Raw genomic sequence first — 21064 nt, forward strand, 5'->3', positions numbered from 1 at the left:
CACCTGGGAAACAGCCTGCCGAATTCAGCCCACTGAAATGCAGAACAGAGAAAGGGCCCAAAGCCAACTAACCCCCTTAACCAGTCTCCTTTGCTAGAATCTTTGATTCCTTCTAATCTATTCTCCACTCTGTGCCAGAAAGATCTTTCTTGCTTAAAAACTTAATTAAGTCATTCCTCCTGCTTAAAACTTGGCAGGGTCTGGCAGTTTCCTGGCAGAAAAAATAGGACTTATCCACCAGGCTGATTTTGTCAATCAATTGCAAATATAGGAAGTGTTGCTTCCCTTGACTATGACATGTATCGGGTTTGCTCTATAACATGACATGGGCTCCTATTCGAAGTATTGCTATAGAACAGAATAGAGACTACTCCTCAAAGCCATCACCCCTGAAACTGGGAAATGACTAAAGATAACTACTTTTGAATCAGGGTTGTTTGCCATGATCAAGAGGCTAAGGGCTCCAGTGAAAACATACCATACAAAAGAACAGAGAGAGCAAGTAAAGTCTATTAAAATCAATTAAAACAACAGGGTAACTAGAGATTGAATTAGCAATCAAACAACTTCTACAAAGCAAAGCCCAGGCTCAGATGGCTTCCTTGGTGAACTGTACCAAATACTTGAAGAACTACCAACAATTCTTCAGGAACTCCTCCAAAAAGCAGAAAAGGAGGGAACACTTCACAACTCATTCTATGACACCAGTGTAACATTGATACCAAAACCAAAGGCATCACAAGAATACCACCAATATCTATTATGAATACAGATATTAAAACCCCCTACAAAATATTAGGACATGGAACCTAGCAACGTATTAAAAAATCATATACCATGACCAAATGGGATTTAATTCAGGAATGCAAGATTGGTTTAATATATGAAAATCATTCAATGTAAAACACCATATTTAAAAAATAAAGCACAAAAATTACATGAACAATACAATAAAAAAATTAGACAGTGTCTAACACCCTATAATGATAAAAACACTCAACAAACTAAAAATAGAAAAGAGCTTCTTCAAGTTGATAAAGGCTATCTATGAAAATGCCACTGCTAACATCTTTTTTTTTTTTTTTTTTGGAGGCGGAGTCTCGCTCTGTCGCCCAGGCTGGAGTGCAGTGGCGCGATCTCGGCTCACTACAAGCTCCGCCTCCCAGGTTCACGCCATTCTCCTGCCTCACCCCCGCCAGTAGCCGGGACTACAGATGCCTGCCACCACGCCCGGCTAATTTTTTTGTATTTTTTTTAGTAGAGACGGGGTTTCCCCATGTTAGTCAGGCTGGTCTCGATCTCCTGACCTTGTGATCCGCTTGCCTCGGCCTCCCAAAGTGCTGGGATTACAGGCGTGAGCCACCGCGCCCGGCCCACTGCTAACATCTTAATGGTGAAAAACTGAATGCTTTCCCCCTAAAATAAGGATGTCCACTCTGGTCATTTCTAATCAACATTGTACTGGAGATACTAGTCAGCACAATTAGGCAATATAAAGCAACAAAGTCATCCAGATTGGAAAGGAAAATGTAAAATTATCTGTGTTTGCAAATGCCATGATCTTATATATTTTAAGAACCCTAAAGAATCCACAAAAACAATGAGTTCAGCAGGGTTAAAGGATACAAGATTAATAAACAAAAATGAGCTGTATTTCTATACCTTAGTAATGAGCAATCTGAAAGTGAAATTTTAAAAATAGTTTCACTTATAATAACATAAAAAAGAACACTGAGAATAAATTTAACAAAAGGAATGTAAGACTTGAATGCCAAAAAATCTACAAAACATTTTTGTTTTGTTTTGTTTTGTTTTTTGAGACGGAGTCTCGCTCTGTTGCTCGGGCTGGAGTGCAGTGGCTGGATCTCAGCTCACTGCAAGCTCCGCCTCCCGGGTTTACACCATTCTCCTGCCTCAGCTTCCCGAGTAGCTGGGACTACAGGCGCCCGCCGCCTCGCCCAGCTAGTTTTTTGTATTTTTTTTTAGTAGAGATGGGGTTTCACCGTGTTAGCCAGGATGGTCTCGATCTCCTGACCTCGTGATCCGCCCGTCTCGGCCTCCCAAAGTGCTGGGATTACAGGCTTGAGCCACCGTACCCGGCCTACAAAACATTTTTGAAAGAAATTAAAGAAGACATCCCATGTTCATGGATTGGAAGACCTGATATTGTTAAGATAGCAATACTTCCCAAATCAATCTACAGATTCAACACAATCCCTATCAAGTATTATTTCTTACACTAATTTACAACCTGACCCTAAAATTTATATGGAAATGTAAGCCAAAACAATCTTGAAAAAGAAGAACAAAGTTACAAAACTCATACTCCCCAAACTCAAAATGTACTACAAAGCTACAGTAATAAAGACAGTGTGGTATTGGCATAAGGACAGACATACAGACCAGTGGAATAGAACAGAGAGTCCAGAAATAAACACTTACATATATGCTCAACTAATTTTCAACAAGCATGCCAAGACAATTCAATGGAGAAAGAACAGTATTTTCAACAAATGGTGCTGAAACAACTTTCCACATACAAAAAGAATGAAGGTGGATGCTGACCTCACAAAAATATACAAAAATTAACTCAAAATGGATCAGACACCTAAATTTAAGAGTAAAAACTATAAAACACATAGAAGAAACCACAAGAGTAAATCTTCATAAACTTGATTAGGCAGTGGTTTCTTAGATACAAAACCAAAAGGACAAAAATAATAAAAGAAAAAGTGAACTGGACTTAATCAAAATGAAAAATGTTTGCATTTCAAAGGACATCAGAGTGAAAGACAACCCACAAAATTGGAGAAAATATTTACAAACCATATATCTGTAAAAGAAATTGTATTTAGGATATATAAAGAACTACTAGGCTGGGCGCGGTGGCTCAAGCCTGTAATCCCAGCACTTTGGGAGGCCGAGACGGGTGGATCACGAGGTCAGGAGATCGAGACCATCCTGGCTAACCCAGTGAAACCCCGTCTCTACTAAAAAATACAAAAAGCTAGCCAGGCAAGGTGGCGGGCACCTGTAGTCCCAGCTACTCGGGATGCTGAGGCAGGAGAATGGCGCGAACCCAGGAGGCGGAGCTTGCAGTGAGCTGAGATCGCGCCACTGCACTCCAGCCTAGGCGACAGAGCGAGACTCCGTCTCAAAAAAAAAAAAAAGAACTACTACAACTCGATAATAGAAAAACAAATAACCCAATTAAAAATGGGCAAAGAATCTGAATAGATATTTCTCCAAAGAAGATACACAAATGGCCAATAAGCACATGAAAAATTGCTTAATACCACTTATCATTAGGGAAATGCAAATAAAAACCACAATGAGATACCATTTCATACACTCTAGGATGGCTATAATCAAAAATACAGATAACAACAAGTGTTGATGAGGATGTGAAGAAATTAGAATCTTCATGCAGGTGGAGCTGCTCTGGCAAACAGCTTGCAGTTCCTCAAAAACTTACACTCAGAGTTACCACGTAATCCAATAATCCCACCCCTAAGTATATATCCAAGATAAATGAACACCCAAAATGTTTTGGATGGGATTATGCTCACCAAAAAACTTGTACATAAATGTTCATAGCAGCATTATTAATAATAGTCAAATAATAGAAACAACCTGCTGTCTACCAACTGATGAATGAACAAAATATGCAAAATGGTATATCCATACAATGTAATATTCAGCCACAAAAAGGAATGACACATGCAGCAACATATAAGAACCTTTAAAACATTATGCTAAATGAAAGAAGCCAGATACAAAAAGTAAAATGATTTCATTTATAAAAAATGTCTAGACCAGGCAAATCTATAGAGACAGGGTACAGATTAGTAGCTGACTAGGGCTATAGAGTTGGGGTGGGATTCAGGAAATGGGAAGTAACTGTTAATGGGTAAAGGTTTCTTTTTTGGAGTAATAAAAATTTTCTGAAATTGATTGCGGTGATGGTTGCACAACTCTGAATATACTAAAAACCACTGAATTGTATACTTTAAAGGGTTGAATTGTATGGTATATAAATTATATATCAATAAGTCTGTTATTTAAAAAGCTATAAACAGAATTCCGGGAAGATGGTGGACTATGAAGCACCAGGAATCTATCTTCCCCCATAGACAACTATTGTACTGGCACAATCTGTTCAATATAACTATTTTGGAACTCTGGGGTCTCTTGAAGGCTTGCAATTTCCAGGGGGAAATCTTGATGGTAAATTGCAGTTAATTTCAGCTCTCAGCATAGTAGAATCTGTGAACACATTCCTAGAGAAGCAAATATGAAGCTTGCAGGAGCTAGGGTGGGCAAAGAGCACCCTCTCCTCCAAATATTGGGTATCTGTGTTCTGATCACTGACTGTTGCTTCTGATCACAGGGGTGCAGACAAGAGGCAGCAGCCATTGTTGCTGCACCTCCCTTCATTATTGCAAGCCACCCCACATACATCAACAGAAGTGACATCCAGAGGATTTAAAGGGCCAGTGCCCTTCCCCCCCAGCCTCATTTTTCTCTTTTTCCTTTTTGAGAGCCAGACATTTGAGACTAGAGCATTTAAAGGCAACTACATACATGGGGAAAATTAGATGGTTGACCATGCATGCCCATGGAAAGGCACAGACTCAGAGAAGACCTAAGAAGACCTCAAATATATACCCCAGGCTGATCCTTGGCACAAAGACAGCCTACAACACTTTTAAAATAAACAAAAGCAGCAAACCCTGAGGAACAGGGAGAATCCAATTTCCAGAGTTACCACATTATTAGATTCAAATCCCTATTTTTCAATAACAACAAAAAAATCACAAGGCACACACACAAAAATGGAAAGAGCAGCCCATTCAGAGGAAAAGTATATATCAACTGAAACTGTCCTTGAAAAAGACCTGGGCCGGGCGCGGTGGCTCAAGCCTGTAATCCCAGCACTTTGGGAGGCCGAGACGGGCGGATCACGAGGTCAGGAGATCGAGACCATCCTGGCTAACATGGTGAAACCCCATCTCTACTAAAAAATACAAAAAGCTAGCCGGGCGAGGTGGCGGGCGCCTGTAGTCCCAGCTACTCGGGAGGCTGAGGCAGGAGAATGGCGTAAACCCGGGAGGCAGAGCTTGCAGTGAGCTGAGATCCGGCCACTGCACTCCAGCCCGGGTGACAGAGTGAGACTCCGTCTCAAAAAAAAAAAAAAAAGAAAAAGACCTGATGGCAGATCTACCAGACAAAGAAACAACCATTTTAAAGATGCTCAAGGGACTGAAGGAAGATGTTGTGAGAGTCAAGAAAATGATGTATGAACAAAATTGAAATGTCAAAAAGGAGACAGAAAACCTAAAAAAAAAAAACCAATAAGAAATTCTGGACAGGAGGCCTGCGTGCCACCGCTTGTGCTGTCGCCATGTCTCTAGAGATCCTGAAAAGTTCCAGCATATTTTGCAAGTACTGAACACCAACATCAATGGGCGGTGGAAAACAGGCTTTGCCATCATTGCCATTAAGGGTGTGGGCCGAAGATATGCTCATGTGGTGTTGAGGAAAGCAGACACTTGACCACACCAAGAGGGCGGGAGAACTCACTGAGGATGAGATGGAATGCAGAATCCATGCCAGTACAAGATCCCAGACTGGTTCTTGAACAGACAGAAGGGTGTAAAGGATGGAAAATATAGCCAGGTCCTAGCCAATGGTCTGGACAACAAGCTTCATGAAGACCTGGAGCGACTGAAGAAAATTTGAGCCCACAGAGGGCTGCGCCACTTCTGGGGCCCTCGTGTCCAAAGTCAGCACACCAAGACCACTGGCCACCGTAGCCACACTGTGGGTGACTCCAAGAAGAAATAAGTCTGTAGGTCTTGTCTGTTAATAAATAGTTTATATACCAAAAAAAAAAAAAGAAAGAAAAAGAAATTCTGGGCTAGGTGCAGTAGCTCACACCTGTAACTGCAGCACTTTGGGAGGCCAAGGCAGGAGCACCGCTTGAGCCCAGGAGCTCAAGCTTACACTGAGCTGTGATAGTGCCACAGCATTCAGGCCTGGGTGACAGAGCAAGACCGTGTCTCAATAAAAAACAGAAGTGAAATTCTAGAGCTGAAAAAGTACAATAAGTGAGATGAAAAATTCACTAGAGGGCTTCAAGGGCAAACTTGAGCAGGCAGTAAACTTGAAGACAGGACAATAGAAATTATCAAGAATAAGTGCTATGGTTTGAATGTGTCCCATAAAAAGGATGTATTGAAGACTTAATCCCCATTGCAACAGTGTTGGGAGGTAGGGCCTGATGAGTGGTGACCATACCATGAAGACAGAGTGAGTGATTAATGCCATTATCTTGGGAGTGGATTCATTATAAAAGAGGAAGTCCAGCCTTTTCCTTCTTTCTCTCACCCTCTCACCTTCCACCATGGGATGATAAGGCAAGAAGACCCTTGCCAGATGCTAGAACCTTCATATTGGACTTCCTAGCCTCCAGGAATGTGAGAAATAAATTCTTTTCTTTATAAGCTACCCAGTTTCTAGTGTTACGTGACAGCAACACAAAAATGACTAAGACATTGAAGAACAAACAGAAAAAAAGATTGAAGAAAAGTGAACAGAGCCTGAGAAACATGTGGAACACCATCAAGAGAACTAACATATGCATTGTGGAAATTATAGAAGGAAAAGGGAAAGAGAAAGGAGCAGAGAGAATATTTGAAGAAATAATGACTGAAAACTTTTGAAATTTGATGAAAGATATTAAGTGAAAAGTACAGTTACCATTTACTGTAGTTTTTCAGCTCCAGAATATAAACATCCAAGAAGCTCAACAAACTCCAAATAAAATGAACTGAGAAAGACCCATACCAAGGCACGTTATAATCAAACTTTTGAAGGACAAAGAAAGAATCTTAAAAGCAACAAGAAGCAACTTGTCACATACAAGGGACCCTCAATAAAATTATCAGATTTCTCATCAGAAACATAGCAGGCCAGATTGCAATAGGCTGATATATTCAAAGTGCTGAAAGAAACAGACTCTTAACCAATGTATTAGTCCATTTTCACACTGCTATAAAGAACTTCCTTGAGCCTGGGTAATTTCTAAAGGAAAGAGGATTAATTGGCTCACAGTTCCACATGGCTGGGGAGGCCGCGGGAGACTTACAATCATGGTGGAAGGGGATGCAGCCACCTTCTTTACAAGGCAGTGGGGGAGAGAGAGAGAGTGAAGGAGGAACTTCCAAACACTTACAAAACCATCAGATCACATGAGAACTCACTCACTATCAGAACAGCATGGGGAAAACTGCACCCATGAACCAATCACCTCCCTCCCTTAATACGTGGAGATCACAAATCCCTCACTCAACATATGGGTATTACAATTCAAAATGAGATCTGGATGAGGACCCAGAGCAAACCATATCAACCACGAATCCCGTATCTGCCAAAGCTATCCTTCAAAAGTGAGAGAGAAATTAAAAAATTCCCAAGTAAACAAAAGCTGAGGAGTTTTTTTTACCACTAGAACTGCCCTGCAAGAAATGTTCACACAAGCCGTGCAAGGTGAAATGAAAGGACACTAAGCAATAACTCTAAGTTATATAAAGAACTAAGGATCTCAATAAAAGTGAATACATTAGCAATTATAAAACTAGTATTATTGTAACAATGGTTTGTAACTCCACTTTTTATTAACCACATGACTTAAGAGACTAATATATTTTTTAAATTATTACTCAAAAACTAGTATTATTATAACTCTGGTTTGTAATTCCACATTTTGTTTCCTATATAATTTAAGAGACAATGCACTTAAAAGAATTATTAGCTTTATGTTTTGGGGCATACAACGTATAAAGATATAATTTTGCGACATCAGTAATGGAAAGGGATGGGGATAGAGCTTTACAGGAATGGAGTTTTTGTATGTTAGTCAAGCTTATATACTTTTAAGTTAGAGTGTTAAACTTTAGGATGTTAAATGGAATCTTCATGGTAACCACAAAGAAAATAGCTAGCAAATATACACAAAAGGAAATGAGAAAGAAATTTAAACATTTCACTACAAAAAAAAAATCAACTAACAAAAGAAGATAATAATGCAGAAAGCAAGAGACAAAAAAGGCTATAAGTCATGTAGAAAACATAGCAAATTACAGAAGTAAGTCCCTCATCAGTACCTACTTTAAATGGAAATGGATTAAACTCTCCAGTCAAAAGATGGACATTGACAGAATGCATTAAAAAAACATGATCCAACTATATGCTGTCTACAAGAGACTCTAGATCCACAGACACAAATACATTGATAGTGAAAGAATGGAAACAGATATTTCAACTGGGCCAATCAAAAGATGGAGATTGACAGAATGCATTAAAAAAACATGATCCAACTATATGCTGTTTACAAGAGACTCTAGATCCACAGACACAAATATATTGAAAGTGAAAGAATGGAAAAAGATATTCTGACTGGACAAAGTGGCTCACATTTCAGGGAGGCCGAGGTGGGAGAACTGCTTAAGCCCGGGAATTCAAGACCAGCCTGAGCAACACAGTAAGACTTCGTCTCTACAAAATAAAATTTAAAAATTAGCCAGACATGGTGGCATGAGCCTTTAGTCCCAGCTACTTGGGAGGCTGAGGCAAGAGTATCACTTGAACTCAGGAGGCTGAGGCTGCAGTGAGCTGTAATCACACCACTGTTCTGCAGCCTGGGTGACAGGGCAAGACTCTGTCACAAAACAAACAAACAAAAAGATATTCATGCAAATAGTAACCAAGAGAGCAGGGATGGCTATACTAAGATCCAACAAAACAGACTTTTAAATTAAAAAAGGTGTTGGGTGTGGTGGCATACTCCTGTAATCTCAGCTACCAGGAGGTTGAGGCAAGAGAGTCATTTGATGCTAGGAGTTTGAGACTATCCTGGGCAACATAGTGAGACCCTATCTCTACAAAAAATAAAAAAAATTAGCAGGGTTATGATGGTACACATCTGTAATTCTAGCTACTTGGCAGGCTGAAGCAGGAGATCTCTTGAGCCCAGGAATTCGAAGTTACAGTGAGCTATGATAGCACCACTGCACTCCAGCCTGGGTGACAGAATGAGACCTCATCTCTAAAAATACACAAATAAGAGACAAAGAAGGATGTTATATATTAATAAAGAGTCAATACAGTAAGAAGATATAACAATTATAAACATTTACATACGTAATTACAGACCATCAAAATAGATGAAGGAAAAACATCATATATTGAATTGAAGGGAGAAACAGAGAATTCTATAATAGTAGTTGGAAACTTCAATAATCCTCTCTTAAGAATGAATAGAACAACCAGGCCAGGCATGGTGGCTCACACCTGTAATCCCAGCACTTTAGGAGGCCAAGGTGGGCAGATCACCTGAGGTCGGGAGTTCAAGACCAGCCTGACCAACAGGGAGAAACCCCGTCTCTACTAAAAATACAAAATTAGCTGGGCGTGGTGGTGCATGCCTGTAATCCCAGCTACTCAGGAGGCTGAGGCAGGAGAATCGCTTGAACCCAGGAGGCAGAGGTTGCAGTGAGCCGAGATCATGCCATGGCACTCCAGACTGGGCAACAAGAGTGAAACTCCATCTCAAAAAACAAAACAAAACAAACAAGAAAAACAACCAGACAGAAATAAGGACATAGAGGACTTAACACAATAAACCAACTAGACCTAAGAGACATAAACAGTCACTCTACCCAATTTTCTTCTCAAGTACGCATGGGACATTTTCCAGGACAGACCATGTGTTAGGCTACAAATTGAGTCAAAACATGATACGTGCACACAATAGAGTATTACTTTCCCTGTAGATGAAAGAAAATTCTGACACATGTTACAACATGGATGAACCTTGAGAACACTGTGTTAAGTGAAATGTAGGCCAATCACAAAAAGGCAAATACCACATGACTCCACTTACATGAGGTACCTAGGGTAGGCAAAATCAGGCAGACAGAAAGTAGAATGGTGTCTGCCAGCAACTGAGGGTGGGAGGGGAATGGGGAGTTATTGTTTCATGAGTTTTTAAAAGGGAAAGAGTTCTGGAGATAGATGGTGGTGACAGTTGCCCAGCAATGTGAAGAATACATTTAATCCCACTGAACTGTGCACTTAAAAATGATGAAGATGGGAAATTTTGTTATACGTGTTTTACCAAATAAAATAAATTGGGGGAAAAAACCTATAGAGTGTATTTATAATATGAAAACTGAAATGACCTAGATGTTTCATGGGCAGCTGTTTCAAAAATATTCATAGGCCCGGCACCGCAGCTCACGTCTGTAATCCCAGCACTTTGGGAGGTCAAGGTGGGAGGCTCACCTGAGCCCAGGAGTTCGAGACCAGCCTGGGTAACGTGTCAAAATCCCATCTCTACAAAAAATTTAAAAATTAGCCAGGTGTGGTGGTGCATGCCTGTCGTCTCAGCTACTTGTGGGGGCTGAGACAGGAGGATCTCTTGAGCCCGGTGTGGGGGATGGAGGTTGCAGTGAGCCAAGATAGCGCCACTGCACTCCAACCTGGGCGACAAAGCAAGACCCCGTCTCAAAAAAAGAAAAAAATTCCATAAGGCACACCACTGTGCAGCCTTTAAAAACTATGTTTTCAAAAATATTTAATGATGTGGAAAAATAATTGTACATACATACACACACAGAGTGAAAAAAGAATATAAAATAGGATATAAGGCATAATCCCAATTGTATATAAAAATATTAAATATACTATATATAATGTGTGTGTGTGTGTGTATGTGTGTGTGTTTAACAGTGGTTAACCAGCTGAAGTAATAGTAGGGTACCTGATTTTATTTATAAATATTTTTAAATAAATATTAAGTATATATATATTTTTTTATTTTCCAAACAGCCTACACTCAATACACAGCTAAAGAATAAATGATCATTTTTAAATCAAAGGAATTGCATTCAGTGTTGGCTGGAATGAGAGGAGGCTGGTTCCTCACACTGCAGGTAGGAAAGGACACAGGTGCCCCGTTCTGCAGGGCAATCTGGAAATACCTCTCTCTGACCCAGAAACTCCACTGCTGGAAACCTCTCCTCGGGAAATCATTAAGAACAGGCACCTTTGGGAGGCCGAGGCGGGCGGATCACGAGGTCAGGAGATTGAGACCATCCTGGCTAACACGGTGAAACCCCGTCTCTACTAAAAAAATACAAAAAACTAGCCGGGCGAGGTGGTGGGCGCCTGTAGTCCCAGCTACTCGGGAGGCTGAGGCAGGAGAATGGAGGGAACTCGGGAGGCGGAGCTTGCAGTGAGCTGAGATCAGGACACTGCACTCCAGCCTGGGCGACAGAGCGAGACTCCGTCTCAAAAAAAAAAAAAAAAGAACAGGCACAAAGACCAGGCTGACAAGGTACTCATCACAGCCTCGTGTATAACAGTGAAAAGCTGAAAACAACCTACGTGTGCAAAAATAGAAGCTTTACTTAAATAGATTATACTTCATCCATACTATGAAATGTTATACAGCTGCTTAAATGTTGCAGAAATGTATCTACTGTCATGGAAAGTGTTTACGATCTATAGTGAAGTAGAAAAAGCAGTTCACAAAGCAGTATATATGGTATAATCCCACTTTTATAAAAAAAAATTCACACATATAGGAGGTGTAGAGAAGATCTGGAAGGAAATGAACTATAGTGTTAACAGCAACTGCCTTGAATAGATGGGGTAATGGATATCTTTATGTTCTTTTGATTAGTCTGCAATTCTGAATTTTATATAAAACACATGTATTTTGTCTATACTGAGAACAATAAGGCTGGGTGCACTGGCTCATGCCTGTAATCCCAGCACTTTGGGAGGCCAAGGCAGGAGGATCGCTTGAGTTCAGGAGTTCGGGACCAGCCTAGGCAACATGGAAAAACCTCATCTCTAGAAAAAACACCAAAAATTAGCCAGGCAGGATGGTGCATGCCTGTAGTCCCAGCTGAGGTGGGAGGATTGCTTGAGCCTGGAAGGCAGAGGTTGCGGTGAGCCGAGATCACAACAGCCTGGCAACGGAGCAAGACCCTGTTTCAAAAAAGTAAATAAATAATAAATTTTTAAAAAGAACAATAAAATAAAATTGTGGGTATGAAACAAGAGATCAATACCAGGGACAGCTAGAAGCACTGCTGGCTGGCTCAGCGAAGGAGCGTGGCGGACAGGGCCTTCAGGGACAGGAGGGGCAAGGCCATCACAGCCACCTGCTGCTCCCAGCCTCAGCTGTCCATGAGATCTGACTATTCAAATCCCCTTCCACTGACCTTGGATTTATCAATGCAAAGCATCTTCCCATTTTCTCTTATTTAGTCTTCTCAGTACTCCTGTGAGAGCATTATTAGCTCTGTTTTGCAGATAAGAAAAGCCAGACTTAAATCACTCACAAATCACAGAACACAATCAAGGCTGAGCAGGTTATCTCACACCAGAATCGCATCAACCATATCCTCACTCACAATGAGTGATTACGCTCCCATTGACAGGCAGCTCAGTAAAGTGGAAAGAGTATGGATGTTGGAGTCCACAGGCCTTGCTTTGAATCCCATCTCAACTCTGAAAAGCAGCCTCTTAACCCCTCTGCAGGGAACGATAATCCTAGGGTCCAGGATTGTTCTCAGGATAAGCACAATCACGCAGGTAAATCACCGCACACCATGCCAGGCTCTCCATCAGCGCTCAATAAATGCTCAGGCACAGGGAAGCCCCGCCTCTCAGTGCGGCTGAGCTCTCCGGCAGCTGTAAGGTTAGAAATCGGCTTCCATAAATGGGACTAATGTTGAACTTCACGCAGTTTCCAATGCCCGGCTCTGGCACTGTCCCTGAGGCCAAAACAGACCGAGTTTCTTCCTCCAAGAGCCCTCTACACAGGTAAGGCCTGCTCCTCCACCCCTGGAGGCTGCTCTTCCCCCAAAAAGCCCCATTCCTTCAGTGTTGATCGGCCTCACGCGGTCTGCTCCCAAGGTCATCTCTAGTCCACAGTGACTCTCTCACAGAGCAGTCACCTGGCTGCTCCCCAATTTTCCCTTCTCTTCTTCCCTGCAGATGCTACCTCAAAGAAAAAAAGAAAGAGCCCTGGGCATATTTGATGAAAGGCTCAATGATGCTACCTCAAAGAAAAAAAGAAAGAGCCCTGGGCATATTTGATTCAGAGGAGCCACTGCTGTGGACATTTGTCATGGACACTGGACACTGCCCTTCCTCTGATCCCCCAATGGGACCAGCCCCTTTTCACCATGGTAACTGGATCAAGGGTGAGAATGTGATCCAGTTGGGGTGGAATAAGACACAACAAGAACCCGGCCGAGATGTCTGAGGATCACACCCAGGAGAATGAGAGTCTGGAGCTGCTCTGCTTACCTGCGGTCTGAGAGGGAAAGCGACAAGAGGGGAAGGGAAACAGAGAGGAAGAATCCATGTATTTGAGCCTTGAAGCCAGCTGCCACTGAAGTCAGTTTAAGCTGGGTTTTCTTTCATCTACAACTGAAAAGGCCCTAATGCATAGATTGTGGCAGAAACTGGAAAATGGATTTGCAGCATGGCTTGGGCGGTCAGCGCTGCATACACCGTTTACCCCTCTGCATATGCCTAAGGCAGGAGCTTAGGCCCTGCCCTCAGAAAGCCCTGTGGGATGGAGTTGTCGAGGCTGACTTGGATTTGCACTGCCCCCTCCACCGCTCTGTGAACAGAGCACACCTGCTCACTCCATCTGCCTGCCAAGCATCTGGCTGGGGCTGGGCAGAAGGGATGATGTGGGTAGCTTCTCCAGCTGCTGCTGACTTCTATGTACTCGCCATCTTCCAACATCAGCAACAACTTTCCCTTCCCTAAGCCACACTCCAGGCCTCTGATCTTCATGTGATCTTCCCCTAAAGATTCCCCTGCTAGGCCAGGCGTGGTAGCTCACGCCTGTAATCCCGGCACTTTGGGAGGCCAAGGCAGGTGGATCAACTGAGGTCAGGGGTTCGAGACCAGCCTGGCCAACATGGTAAAACCCCGTCTTTACTAAAAATACAAAAAAAATTAGCCGGGCATGGTGGCACACACCTGTAATCCCAGCTGCTCGGGAGGCTGAGGCAGGAGAATCACTTGAACCCGGGAAACAGAAGTTACCGTGAGCTGAGATCGTGCCACTGCACTCCAGCCTGGGCAATAAGAGTGAAACTCTGTCTCAGGAAAAAAAAAAAAAAAAAAAAAAAAAAGGCCGGGCGCGGTGGCTCAAGCCTGTAATCCCAGCACTTTGGGAGGCCGAGACGGGCGGATCACGAGGTCAGGAGATCGAGACCAGCCTGGCTAACACGGTGAAACCCCGTCTCTACTAAAAAATACAAAAAACTAGCCAGGCGAGGTGGCGGGCGCCTGTAGTCCCAGCTACTCGGGAGGCTGAGGCAGGAGAATGGTCTAAACCCGGGAGGCGGAGCTTGCAGTGAGCTGAGATCCGGCCACTGCACCCCAGCCTGGGCGACAGAGCAAGACTCTGTCTCAAAAAAAAAAAAAAAAAAAAAAAAAAAAAGATTCCCCCTGTAAATGTATGGCTCCCAGGTCCCACTTCCTGATGGTCAAACCCTCCGCCTGACAAAGCAGATCCACTAAGGCACCAATGTATTCATGGAAAAAAGCCGGCCTCTCCCCTCTCCCCACAACCAGATGTTGTCACCTGGGGCATCTGAAGAGGCCAATCATTTGTGGTCAAACAAATGAAGAGGCCAATCATTTGTGGTAAGAATAAAAATAACACATTTGTTGATCTGCCGGGCATTGTGCTAAGTGCTTTACATGTATTCACCCATTCCCTGCACAACCCTGTAAGGTAGATATTATTATTATCTCCATTTACAGATGAGAAACAGACCCAGTGGGGTGAAAATAATTTGCCCAAGACCTTTTAGCTAATAAGTGGCAAAGCCAGAGGTCAAACCTGGACAGTCTGACCCCGAAGCTTCATGCCCTTAACCACTGCATGGAAGAGCAGCTGCCACCCCAGGAGCAGGGAGGAATGGAGAAGGTAAAGGAGCTCTGTAAAGCGCCCGACATGGTGCCGCCTCCTCCACCTGGGCACAGAGGTCACTCAGCTTGATGGAAAAATTTCCTACTAAGAAACATCCCCACATCTTGGTCCTGCCCTGGATTGTGTGGCATAGGGCAAGTCCCTTCTCCTCTCTGGCACAGTGTCCCCTACTGGGAAATAAAATGTCTACATGGGAGATGACTGTGCAGGCCCCATTTACTCTCTAGAGCCAGCCCTCTGCTTTGGTGCCATGCGATCTGGAAAGGAAGTTAACTCCCCTGCTGTTTCCAGGCCGCACTTTTAAAATTTTTAAATTTCCAGTTTTAAAATTTTGTTTTACTAAAAAGGGAACTGTTCATTTTGTCTCTTCTATTAATTATGTTTCTGTTTATAAAGCAGAGATAGGTGCTTACTTTCCTCTGTGTACGCAGAAAAGAAAGTCACAGAAAATGCTGAGAAAGCCAAACAGCCCTGTTATAGGAGGCAGCCAGTCAGGCACGAGCAGAGCAGGAGAGGGCTCCCCGCGACATACACACATACACACACCAGAAATGTCAGGTGACCATCAGGTGATGGTCAGGCAGTTGTTAACCGTTTCTCTAAAATAATAATTGGTAGCAGCCTGCATCAGGAAAAAGCAGCCTCCCAGCAGATAGAAAAAACTCGAAATTGGTGATCAGCAGCTTCCCAACAAGCTCTCAGGAATTGGGCGAGTGGGCGCAAGCATGCGCACTAAGGGGCAAAATGGCGGAGTGCAACTGGTAGATGACCTTCTTCTAGGAATGCTAGATTGGCAAGGCAAGAACGCCTTAAGTGAGCATGCGTACAACTCCAGTCGTTTCTTACATAATTCTAATGTACTGTGCTATGACAGCATCAAATATGATTGACTCTGAATGGGTGGGTCCCAGGGGGCTTCAGAGAAGACAGCAATATGAGCTTGAAGGACAGAACTTACAAGAGGAAACTCGGCAAGGGTGAGGCATTAAAGTAGAGGAACCAAGGGCGGGAGTACAAATCTAGGGTATTCTCGAGTGACCTGAATGTTTTCTCCCTGAAGAAACCTTACCTGGCCTAGCTGAGTTCCAGTCCATATGCCAACAAAAGAGAGCAATTAGGAACATGGGCGTCAGACTGAGACCCCATTCTGCCACTTGGAGGAGAACATGGGCCCTAGAGCCAGTCTCTGAGGTCAAGTCCTGGCTCGACCACTTCCTAGCTGTAGGACCCTGGGCAGGTTTACCTAACCTCTCTGTGCCCCAGGTTTCTTTTCTGTAAAATGGAAAGAACAATGGTGTTTACCTCATAGGTGGTGGTAAAGAATGAATGAAGGCTGGGCGCGGTGGCTCACACCTATAATCCCAACACTTTGGGAGGCCGAGGTGGGCAGATCACCCGAGATCAGGAGTTCGAGACCAGCCTGGCCAACATGGTGAAACCCTGTCTCTACTAAAAAATAAAAAAAAATTAGCCAGGTGTAATGGTGCACACCTGTAATCCCAGCTACTTGGGAGGCTGAGGCAGGAGAATCACTTGAACCTGGGAAGCGGAGGTTGCAGTGGGCCCAGATTGCGCCATTGCACTCCAGCCCAGGTGACAGAGTGAGACTCCGTTTAAAAAAAAAAAAAAAAGAGTGAATACTGGGATAAAGGGCACCACACCTGGCGCGCAGGAATCTTTCAGTACACCATGGCCACTGCTACGCTTCTGCATAACCTTACCTCCTCTCATTTCTCTCTTCAGTAGATTTGGGGTTTGGAGAGTTAAAGAGACAGGAAATTCCCTAACATAGTGCTGGCCCATAGGACATTCTGGGAGCTGAACCATACAGTCTTCCGATTCCCAATCAGCAAAGGCTAACGCTGGCTGGCTAGGGGAAGGGACTCTATCTGAAAACCCTGACCAACTCAGACCTCAGGTCACCAGGGAGAAGTTGAGGTGACAAAGAAAGTATGTAGGTCAATCCCGCTGCCTAGGGCGTGTGCAGATAGAGGAGGGACCAACATTCAGAGAACCCCCTGGCAGCAGCCTCCCCTTAAAAATCCTCAGGGACCTTGGTGAAGAAAGAGAGCCAAGAATATTCCTACACAGAGCTAGGACCGAGGGCCTCTTGAACTCCTCAGAGAGCAGGCCTGTCTCTGGGCATCTCCATGAATTGGGCCCAAAATTGCCCTGTTAGTACAAGTCACTTCCAGTCCCTCACGGCCCACCCAACACTCAGCTTCAGCTGACATTTACATCGTGCTCACTATGTGCCGGCGCTGTAGAAGAATTTCATGTGTGCTGTCTCATGCAGTCCTGTGACAAGCCAATGAGAGCTTGATGGGCGGGGAAACAGGGGCAGAGAGAGGCTAGGGAACTTGGACAAGGCCCCAGAGCCAGCATGTGACACACAGAGTAGGACCCAGGCAGATGGTCAGGGCCGGTGCTCAAAACTGTCCCTCTACACTGCCTCTCACCTGGCCCACCAGGCTCTCCAGGGCCTGGAGCCCCCAGGCTGCTGGCCACTTCCTCTAGGCAGAAGTGACCTTCCCTCTCCCGGTACACATGTGACTCTACCTGCACTCATGGAAGTCAGAAACTAGCCAGACCCAGGTCTCCCGTGAGCCAGCAAGTGTCCCAAGAGCCAATGCCACAACCTCATGGGTAGGGTGACCACATATCACCCAGGGCCAGGCTCAGGGCCCAAGTCGCCTGTCCTCCTTGCCCACCTTTCATGGCAGCCACAAGACTGAGCTGGCAGTGCCACCTGTAGACAGCCTACCTCCATTAAACTATCTCAGAACCAGTCCTAGGATGTGGGCTCTGGGTACTGGGCAGGCCCCAAAGCCACCTCCCACCCCCAAATAGCAAGCCAACTCCTGGTTCCACCCACCAGCCCCAGGGCAGTTGGGCAGGTGGAAATTGCCAGATGATGCTTTGCTCTCCTTCCGGAATACTGTTGCTGGCCACACACACACAGCTCCTGATGCATGTGAGGTAGCTGGGTGAGCACCAGGGAGAGAAGAACGTGGCTGTGTGGCACAGACCCCAGCATTCCCTACAGCTCAGACAGATGCAAACAAAGCCAAACGCTGTCAGGACCCCAGAGGCAGCCTCAAAGGGGCGTGCCCATTAAACTTCCAGAGTGCCCTGTCAAGAGCAACGGCATTATTTCCGAGCCCACGGGGATGTTTAGAATTAGAGGAGCCTGGCAGTACTCAAGGGTCCCCAGGGAACTGGGTGAATACATCATTCCCATCACAAAGCTCTCAACAAGTGTGCCCCGGGCTGGGTCTTTGTTCAACATTGCATAAGACAACTGAGTCAGACAGGCTGGACTACCTGTAGCCCCCTCATCTCAGCCAGAAAGTGCTGGCAGCACACAATGGCCAGCTCATGACTGTGCTGGAGGGACAAGCCACCCAGGGCCCTGGCCTCTGCCAGCCACAGTCAGTCACGGTACTTGGTTTGAACAGTAGATGGCCAGAAGGACAGGAGCCACTCCAGATAGTCCACTTCTTGCCATGGCCTTAAGAAGTCCCATTCAAAGTGTCCTCTTGCTCTAGAAAGCCTTCCTGGCCCTGCTGGCCTGAAGTGACCTCCCCATATTACCCATCCCTAGCTTTTACCATTTGCTGCCCTGTTTGGGGTTGAGGTTTTATTTTTATTTTTTAAATTTTTTTGAGATGGAGTCTCGCTCTTGTCACCCAGGCTGGAGTGCAATGGCGTGATCTCGGCTCACTGCAATCTCTGTCTCCCGGGTTCAAGCAATTCTCCTGCCTCAGCCTCCTGAGTAGCTGGGATTACAGGCACCTGCCACCACACCCGGCTAATTTTTGTACTTTCAGTAGAGACGGGGTTTCGCCATGTTGGCCAGGCTGGTCTCGAACTCCTGACCTCAGGTGATCCTCCCACCTTGGCCTCCCAAAGTGCTGGGATTACAGGCGTGAGCTACCGCACCTGGTAGAGATTTTAAAATATCATTTATGCAGCATTTAGAACTTGCCAGGTACTACATTAAATGCTTTACATACACTATTTGGCTTAATCCTCCTAATAGCCCCATGAAGTCGGTGTGATTATGCCCATTATAGATTGAGGAAGTGGCAGTTTGGAACGGTCCCGTCGTCTGTGTGTCCTGTGCTTCCATACTTTTTCTTCCCATGAGACTGCATTATCTCACACTAGAGTGCAAACTGCTTCATGGCAGTGAGATATTTACGCGTTCTTCTTGTCCCTGAATAGGTACACAGTTAACTAAGAGAGGACTGATTGCTAGTGATTGTTGTGTGGCAACTGATTAGCCTTAATTAACCCAGAGGTGGCATTTATGAATAAAAACGTCATCAGCCATGTGGCCAACTGACCATATGATATGAATCCCTATATGCTGTGCAGGATTTTAATTACCAAGGCAGGCCCCCGCTGAAGTTGCATATTACTTATCAAGAAACTTTGCTGAAGCCAGGCACGGTGGCTCACGCCTGTAATCCCAACACTTTGGGAGGCTGAGGTGGGTGGATCACCTGGCGTCAGGAGTTCGAGACCAGCCTGACCAACATGGAGAAACCCCCTGTCTATTAAAAATACAAAATTAGCCGGGCATGGTGGCACATGCCTGTAATCCCAGCTACTCGGGAGGTTGAGGCAGGAGAATCACTTATACCCGGGAGGTGGAGGTTGCGGTGGGCCAAGATCGCACCATTGCACTCCAGCCTGGGCAACAAGAGCAAACCTCCATCTCAAAAAGAAAGAAAGAAAGAAACTTTGCTGAAATGTTTTTCCTTCATCCCCTTCAGTGACAGCTGATGGCCACTGGCTCGGAGGAACAAACCCCTGCTGGGCTTAGCATGACCCAGCACGTGCTGCAGGATGGCCCCAGCAGCCTTGCTGGGAGCTGCCAGGTTCATCACCAGCCAAGGGCCAGGGGTCAAACAGGCGGCTCCCAAGAGGCGCTGCTGGCTCCAGGGCATGGGATACTGTGTTAGAAGGCACGGGCCTCACCTTTGGTAGCATAGGCTTCTGCGATCACCCGCAGCCTGTAGGGCGGGGCAGCTGTCAGCGGCAGGTCGTCCAGGCCCACCCGGGCATAAATGTTCAGAGCTTCTTTATAATCACCTTCCACATAATTCAACTTGGCCATGATCAGATTGGATTCTTGTAGGAATTCTGACTAGAAGGGAAAGGAGAGAAAGAAAAGCATTTTCCTACAATATCAGGCATGATGCTCCCTCGGAGCCCAGCCAGCTGCCGCCGTAAAACCCCACAGCTCCCCGCACAAGAGTTTGGACGTGAATGTTCTGAGCAATGTTATCCACAATAGCCAAACAGTGGAAACAACCCAAATGTCCACCAAAACGTGGGCTAGCCATAAAATGGAATATTACTCAGTTGTAGTAAAGAATGAAGTACTGTTATGTGCTACAACATAGACGAACCCCAAAAACATGATGCCAAGTGAAAAATCCAGTCACAAAAAATATGTATGGAAGCATACATATGCTTCCATGTGTATGAGATGTCCAGGATAGTCAAATCTACAGTCAGAAAATAGATTCGTCTTGGCTAGGAATGGGAGGTGGCTGCTAATGACGATGGGTTTCTTTGGAAGGTGATGAAAATGTTCTAGAATTGATTGTGGTGATGGTTGCACAACTTCATGAATATACTAAAAATCGCTGAAGTGGACACTCTGAATGGGTGAGTTGTATGGTATGTGAATTACACTTCAAGAAAGCTGTTGCAAAAACCAAACCAAAACCAAACCCTGCGGCTCCCCTCACCAGGCCCATGGCGGGGTGGGCCGGCTGGGCCAAGGAAGGAAGGAATGCTTCATAAGTTAAACATACAAGCACCTGTCTCAGAAAAGAAGCGGCCCAGACATCCTGGTGGGCCGGCCATGGCAGTGGAGATGCACCACAACCCTGTAACCCAAATCATCAAGGAGGGCCTTCCCAAATGGATGTGAAGATTAGGACTTGCTTGCTTTCCAGGGCGAAGTTTCTCACTGAGCCACTGAAGTTTCTAAACTGAGGTGACCTGGTA

The 21064-nt window shown here is 44.8% G+C and overlaps 1 protein-coding gene and 1 pseudogene across 18 annotated transcripts in view; one reads left to right on the forward strand and one right to left on the reverse strand.

Moving 5' to 3' along the window:
• Positions 1 to 21064, reverse strand: part of TTC7B (tetratricopeptide repeat domain 7B) — a 274722-nt gene that overhangs the window by 223626 nt on the left and 30032 nt on the right. For 16 of the 18 annotated variants that reach the window (XR_012416059.1, XR_012416058.1, XR_012416057.1 and 13 more), the window contains exon 3: positions 20024 to 20192. The exons of 1 other annotated variant lie outside the window; for it this stretch is intronic. Coding sequence is in view for 11 of the 17 variants with exons in the window: in XM_073998062.1 (XP_073854163.1) it covers positions 20024 to 20192 (169 nt within the window). In the remaining 6 variants the exon portion in view is untranslated. The remainder of the gene's footprint in view (positions 1 to 20023; positions 20193 to 21064) is intronic. One more of the 18 variants, XM_065549224.1, reaches the window with a different exon arrangement.
• Positions 5212 to 5847, forward strand: LOC102123080 (small ribosomal subunit protein uS13-like; annotated as a pseudogene).

Source organism: Macaca fascicularis, chromosome 7 (genome assembly GCF_037993035.2).
Source record: "Macaca fascicularis isolate 582-1 chromosome 7, T2T-MFA8v1.1".
In the NCBI taxonomy this organism is placed as follows: domain Eukaryota; kingdom Metazoa; phylum Chordata; class Mammalia; order Primates; family Cercopithecidae; genus Macaca; species Macaca fascicularis.